This window comes from Enoplosus armatus, chromosome 13, assembly GCF_043641665.1.
Source record: "Enoplosus armatus isolate fEnoArm2 chromosome 13, fEnoArm2.hap1, whole genome shotgun sequence".
NCBI lineage: Eukaryota > Metazoa > Chordata > Actinopteri > Centrarchiformes > Enoplosidae > Enoplosus > Enoplosus armatus.
Genome location: NC_092192.1, coordinates 11,405,779 through 11,412,566, shown reverse-complemented (window position 1 = coordinate 11,412,566; position 6,788 = coordinate 11,405,779). Strand labels below are relative to the sequence as shown.

Sequence of the window (6,788 nt, the reverse complement as noted above, 5' to 3'; positions counted from 1 at the left end):
TTCCTGTCTATAAATCTATTACTACAGCCTTGCACTTTGACAATGTATCATATGAACATGCAGCTTTTTTCTGTCGGTATTAACTGCTTATTGTGTGATATGTTACATTTATGTCTGTAACATATCATGGACTTCTTGGCCACAAAGATTAAACAGGCTGGTCCTGCCGTGAAACCGCAGTTGTGAGTGTTCACATTTTTGTGGGGATAAATTGAACTGTGCGGAAAGAAATCGTAATGATAGAGCTGTATTCTGTGACAGCTTGTGTAAATACTCTATGTGCATATAGAGTATTATAACTCTGACAGAGGCCATTCTACTGCCTAATGAGTACTTTAAGTACATTGTGTTGGTTATCTTATTTTTATATGGTGCTGCTGCTGCTTTGACTTTCACAAGGTATCAGATTTATTTAGTTATATGAGATTTTAATAATATACGGAAATGTATAAAACAGTATAATAAAGATCAAAGTACATTCCTTCAGATTTCCTGTCTATAAATCTATTACTACAGCCTTGCACTTTGACAATGTGTCATATGAACATGCATCTAACTCCTCCCTACAATTCAAGTACAACTGGGTCATTTTATCTGAAGACAGCAATTAGCACATTCATGTGCTCACCTAGCACAAAACAAATACTGCTTATGAATAAAAGCACTGCAACATGATCACAAAAGTCTGTACGGAGAATATGTTGTTGGTATGAAACACAAATAAGCAGCACATTAATGTTGTCACCGCACTACAAAGACACAATGGGTGACTCAGAATTCACCAGTGTTTCAAATTAGGTGCTGTTCTTTTCCTTAAAGAGTTCAAGCGTCCGCCTGCTGTTGTTTCCAAGCACAAGGCCAAATGCTGCCTTCAACTGGCTTCCCATAAAGTCGTACATTCCGGGGTCATTAGTCTGAAAGTCTAAAATAAAAGGGAGCAATATGTTTTTTTCAATTTGTTTGACTTTGATTTATTTATATACTAATTGTTTATTTGTAATTATCATTTATTTATTTGCTTACTTACTTAAGTATGCTCGTTATGTTTATATGTATGAAAGAGCAGTTAGTAAAAACCTTTAAGACATTTTGAGAACTGTCACACCCGATAGTCAAGTTTAATGAACCAGGAAGTAGATACATTTCCCTTCAAAATAAAAGTCCAAACAAATCTAGCAAACATGAGACATTACCCATATATATATATATATATATATATATATATATATGTATATTTTTTTATTCCGATACCAAATAATCTGTTAAGTGGAAAACATACTCTTATTTCAATTTAGCAACATTTCCTCGATTATGGTCTTTATCTTTACTTTTTTAGGCTACTTTGTTAGTCGATTGACAGTAAATGAATTGGCAACTATTTTGATAATCGTCATTTTTCATGCAAAAACATGTAATGGTTCCAGCTTCACAAATGTCAGGATTTGCTGCTTGTCGTTTTAATTACTTGTAATAATTAGAAATTAAAATAACTGTTGGTTGGACAAAAACATTGTGTCTCTTTGGGGTCTGGGTAATTGTGATGGCATTTCTCACTATTTTCAGAATTTTTACAAACCAAGTAATCAATAGATTATAATCAGCAGATGAATCCATAATGAAAATAGTCATTAGTTACAGTCCCATTCAAAATAGTAAAAAATCAGTGCCACCTCAACTAACTACAACAGTAAAATCCTGCTTTTACATTAATGCATGAGTAATAATAATCTAATCATATAATATATAATAATAGTCAGGGGACATTTTTCTGTTGAGTACTTTTATTTTTGATACGTTTACTTCAGTAACATAATTTCCACTGGATGTTTTGCATGATAAATGACTAAAACGACCAACCGACAAAACACAGCTACATAAAATATTCCTGGTGAAGGGATTTATTTTGGCCAAAGGAGACCGGAAGTCTTATTGTGTAAACACGTCTACTTGACGGCGGCTGGACCCTTTAAAAGCTGCAGACTTGAGTCAGACAATAAAAACAGGCGCAGCGGACGCAGCAGCAGGAGTAAAGGGAGAAAAACGTGACACCATGACGTTAAACAAACTGTCCCACGGCAGGTTGAGAGCGACAGAAGTAGAAGAGTTCCTGAGAAAACCTCCGGCCGGGTTCTCCGTGGAGGCTCTCGGCTCTGGGTACCGAGTCCACAGCGATCCGGAGAAGAGCCTGGTGCTCATCGATGACTTCGACTCCTGCAGAGGGAAAATAGTTTTCCAGAACTCGCCGGGAAGGTGAGAGAAGAAGTCGACTGCATGGGATGGAGGATAGACCTTTAGAAATACACTCACACTTATTTATACACACGAACAAACTCGCATGAAACTGACTGATGTGCTCTACAGGAAAGTTAAAATGCAGAATCTCTGGGAGTACACCACCATGAGAAAGAGCCTGCTGTCCAAGAGGATCTATCTGCTGATCTCTGCCTGCGAAGAAAACCTTTCATTGAACAAAAAGGCAGCCAGTGAAGCCAGAGGTAACTTAACATAAGACTTCAGCCTGAGACACTGAAGTAATTACACAGTGAAAATAGAAAGTGTCCTCAAAGGCACCACTGGCATTTGTTCAGTTTACACAAAATTGTGTTTTTTGAGCCCAGTGTGTATTTTAGTGGGTCATGCAGTGTGGCGGTATGGGTGACTCATGCTTTCTTCCAAACTTGGGACATTTGCAATGGGTGGAGTAGAGAAATTACAATGGCAGCACAGTGCTTATGCCACATGACAACATGTTTTTTTTTCTGTACTTTTCTCCTTTTCTGTCTCCTTCCCCTTTTTCCTCTTGAATTCTCTTCATTCCTGTATCAGTGCTGCAGCAGTACGTGGTGTCCATCGAAGGCAACGATCCTTTCATCAAGTGGCAGATGGAGAGAGGCCTGGACTGGACCATCGCCTCTGTTGCTGGGGAAAGCTACAGGGTGGAGGTAAGCAGGGCTTTAAGTTTTTTCTGTCACCTTCGTGTCCAGAAGTTATTTCTGTGATTATTTGCTGATTTTTGATATTGAAAGTGACTCTTCCTCATGTCAGATTGACTTTTCTGAACTATTGGAGAGCTGGGCAGCGAAAAACATCCACATCACAACTGATGAACCATTAAAAGTCAAGCCTGTGTGGAGAGACGCCTCCTTCACCCTCAAATACTACTCTGATGCCCTCTTTGACTTCCCACACTGGTTTGGCTTCAGCAAAAGAAAATTTAACGTGAGTTATTCCTCTTATTACGTGTTAATATTAATCTTGGCATTCTCTTTATTTGCCAGTGTGCACAGGACTAACTTGTCTTCTCTGCTTGTATCTGTTATCATTTAAAGCTGAGACTGACATGAGCTGGCAGTGGATGAAGAGCAGGTTGAGCTCCGTTTTTGATGGTGTCTGCTTCCTCAAGAAAGTTTCTTGATCAACAGACGGACAGTTGTGACCAGCCCACTTCTTGGGCCTGCAGGACTTACCTGATAATCACTGTTGGGTCCAATTTTTTTCTTCTGTGCAGTGGGTGGAAATCACAGACGAGGAAATTCTGAATGCCATGAAGATTATTTAGGAAAACTCTGTGTCTAAGTTGATGTGTTTGTGTCTGGAGTGTTTTTTTTTTTTACCTCACTTCATTTACAACTGTTGTATGAGGGGTTGAATGGGTCAAATGAGTGCTACTGCAGAATCAAACATTTGTAGACTTTTGTTCTTAAGAAATAAACGTGTTTTTATTTAATCTTTATTTTTTACCAAACTCAAATACAATAAATGCTCTTTTACAAAATGCCGAGTCTTAATTCAGTTTTATACCGTTCTCATCAGTTAGAAGATAAATGTGGGGAAGTGTTGTTGCCATTATGTGGCACTCTGGACTAAGGGATGAGGAGAAGAGCAGACGCAGCGCTGGTGATGGTGTCTACGTATTCTTTATAGTCGCTGCCATAGAAGCGCTTCAGCAGGTAGTTGAAGGTTCCCACAACGCACATCAGGAACAGGAAGACGAGGACACGTTTTCCAAACAGGAAGCCCGGGGTGCTACAAAGACATTTGAAACATTTTTAGTCAGACCTTGCCTCTAAATACACACACAACATACAGTATTGAGATCGCTTGGTCAATTACCTTTGTGAGGTTTGTCCCATGTATCCAACAAAGTACTTCTGCCTTACTAGAATATAGATGATCCCAGCAAAGGCAGCTGGAGCTTCAAACAGATGACAGAAAAAGAAAAAAGTGGGTTAAATAATAAGTATAAATCGTACGCTTAAAGGGATACTGCTGATAAATTGTAGTGCATAAAAGGTTTAACTTTCCTGAAAAAGATATGGCTAAAGTGGTGAAACAGTGTGCATGTGAACTTATTTTGTATGGGAATATATTAGTTAGATGTACAGTATTTTCTACCATTTGCCCAAAGTGAGGTCCTGCACAGATCCCAGACCTCAGTGAATGAATTTGGGACTCCTGTTTAGCGAATTTGGGCTGTGAGCCGGGCCTGATTGCCTTACGTCAGTGCTCATGTTGCTGAATGGGAACAAAGCCTGCAGCCAGACTCCTACTAATGTCCATGGTTTTGGAATGAGATGTTTAACAGCCACATACTGTATGGTTGTATTGTTCAAGGGTTCATATATACTAATCTGACTATAGGTGCAGTTTTGAATTTGCTGCTTCCCAAACATTGGTAAAGAAGTAATGTGTGCCTGAAAAATTATTACCTTGATTGAGGCACAGACCGGCACACCACAGCACTGCCAGGAAAGTGGGATAAGTGTCCATGCAGTTACGACTGAAGGAAGCATAAACAAGAACTGTAATTTCAACATTTCACATTTCAAGGAAGTCACCTGCAATGAGAAACTATGAAGCAATCGGCCAGTGTGTTACAGACAGAGAGGGCAACTGATACCAAGCCCTTTTTCTATGGCTGAAATCTTTTGAAGCTGTAAAAACAATATCTGAGGGACAAAACAGTGCATGAGCTACAAAACCCAGTGTGGCTTTCTGAGTGTTGATGGAACAAAGTTGAAATGGGATGCCAGGAAAAACTGAGGTCGCTCTCAGAGTCAGCACGCACTGGCTGTTGCAATAAATTGCAATAATCTGTAAAGTATGTTACACAGAGACACTTCTGTCAAACCTTTTCCAATCTAATACACGTCAGAAGACTTACCCAAAAAACACCAGAACAGTGGTTCTCAACCAGTACCAGTCTATCAGGACAAATATGAGGGGTCACGAGCTGATTTGTTATACAATTATTTGCATATTTCTTTAGACTTTTCTCAAATCTTTGCAACTTTCTTATGAAACCCTGGAAACTTTTACTTCTTTTACCCTAAATTAAACAATCTAAGATGGAAAAATCTTGAAAAATAGAAGATTTCTGATGCGATGTCCAAAACTGTCCTAACTTCATATCACTCCCTAAATTCACCTTACTTTGTAGCTGAGTTGATAATAATCTAAGGGCAATTAACATTAACATTGCTCTAAACTGGAAATGTAAAAAAAAAGTGTACTGAACAAGAGATATTACAAAGACGGTCATTTTTAAACTGTCACCAAATGTTGCATCACATTTTAGAGGCTAACATTAACTTTTTTTTGTTGAAATCTTCATGTTACCTACAAGACAGGATGTGGCTCAGATAAAAACAGGAAGTGCATTGTTGCTCATGGACTAATAGAACGACTAGAACGTTATGTCAGTTACAAATATTAGATTTGAATTTAAAGCTTTAGCCACGTCTAAGTGATGAAGTGTTCGCAGCACGAAGCACTATTATCTGTGGTGCTGAAACTTGATGATTATTTTCATTATTTGTTTATCGTGTGGTCTATAAAATGTTAGATTTCCCAAAGCCCACGGTGACATAATACAAATCTTTGAGCAGTTTTCAATTCTTTTAACTTTAACAGGACCTACAAATGATGATGAGTCACCTAACTGAGAGGATGGGGGGGAAAAGTTTTCCTAATGTCTATTGTTACTTTCCCAGCAAGCATTCAAATGAGCTCTGTGACAGATTTTTATCTCTATATCTGGGAGTGTTCAGGCAAATGAGGACTGCCCGATTTAAAGATTAAGAATGTTATAGTAGGAAACAAAAATGACAAATTAATCAATTTTATCACTGGCATAGATTACATTAACAGAGGAACTGAGTATCGAAGAAGGGGCACTTACTTGGCACAAGAAAGTCGTTCAAAAGCAGGTGTGTGGGCATTTTGACTGTTGCCTTCCTTCTCTACCTTCTGGGCAAAGAATGCTTAAAACACAGAGATCATTAATGTCATCACTGATTTGGAGTTTTTTTTAGTTAAAAAAAAAAAAAACTATGATTGACTCTTATTTGTATTTCTTGTTTTTTCTCACCGTTCTGAAGTACGCTGATGAGGGTGACGATGACCAGGAGGTAGGTATGTTCCACCACTATGCTGCTGGAGTCCATGATCACTGTGTGAGCTGTAGGTGCTGTTGGTGCTGTAGGAGCAGGTGGATGATGTGTTGCTGAGGGAGTGTGAAGTGTGTCTTTGCAGCCAGTCGCAGAGCGTAAACCTGATCTGTCCCTCTATGACATCATGTACTCCCCCATCCCACCCACCATCCCACATACACACTCCTTTGTGGCTTCCTCTTTATGTAAATGATGCTCTGGCTTAATATAGACAGGTGCAAACAAGTTGCCTGCTACTTCCTGGCCAGATCGCACGCACATAGACATGAAATCTACATCGCCGTTATTGAATATTTTGTTGTTGAACAGCCTTCTGGTGGAAGCTCTTTGAGGCAG

The 6,788-nt window shown here is 39.0% G+C and overlaps 2 protein-coding genes across 2 annotated transcripts; one reads left to right on the top strand and one right to left on the bottom strand.

Moving 5' to 3' along the window:
* The first annotated feature begins 2,050 nt into the window (after window positions 1-2,050).
* Window positions 2,051-3,756, top strand: LOC139295459 (mesenteric estrogen-dependent adipogenesis protein). The gene is made up of 5 exons (XM_070917654.1): window positions 2,051-2,250; window positions 2,362-2,495; window positions 2,827-2,942; window positions 3,046-3,219; window positions 3,330-3,756. Exons 1-5 carry the CDS (start codon window positions 2,051-2,053, stop codon window positions 3,342-3,344), a joined length of 639 nt encoding a protein of 212 aa, XP_070773755.1. The 3' UTR covers window positions 3,345-3,756.
* Window positions 3,699-6,495, bottom strand: alox5ap (arachidonate 5-lipoxygenase-activating protein). Its single transcript, XM_070917505.1, has 5 exons — window positions 6,371-6,495; window positions 6,182-6,263; window positions 4,710-4,780; window positions 4,114-4,195; window positions 3,699-4,026 (listed from the first exon to the last, which is right to left on the bottom strand). The coding sequence occupies exons 1-5, from the start codon at window positions 6,444-6,446 to the stop codon at window positions 3,864-3,866; spliced, it is 474 nt and encodes a 157-aa protein (XP_070773606.1). The 5' UTR covers window positions 6,447-6,495; the 3' UTR covers window positions 3,699-3,863.
* Between the last annotated feature and the right edge of the window lie 293 nt (window positions 6,496-6,788).

Coding starts and splice junctions, on each gene's coding strand:
- LOC139295459 (XM_070917654.1), top strand. CDS start 2,051: ATGACGTTAAACAAACTGTCCCACGGCAGGTTGAGAGCGACAGAAGTA. Junction 2,496..2,826: donor GGCAGCCAGTGAAGCCAGAG/GTAACTTAACAT, acceptor TTCCTGTATCAG/TGCTGCAGCAGTACGTGGTG. Junction 2,943..3,045: donor GGGAAAGCTACAGGGTGGAG/GTAAGCAGGGCT, acceptor TCCTCATGTCAG/ATTGACTTTTCTGAACTATT.
- alox5ap (XM_070917505.1), bottom strand. CDS start 6,446: ATGGACTCCAGCAGCATAGTGGTGGAACATACCTACCTCCTGGTCATC. Junction 4,196..4,709: donor CGGTCTGTGCCTCAATCAAG/GTAATAATTTTT, acceptor ATCTGTTTGAAG/CTCCAGCTGCCTTTGCTGGG. Junction 4,027..4,113: donor ATGGGACAAACCTCACAAAG/GTAATTGACCAA, acceptor ATGTCTTTGTAG/CACCCCGGGCTTCCTGTTTG.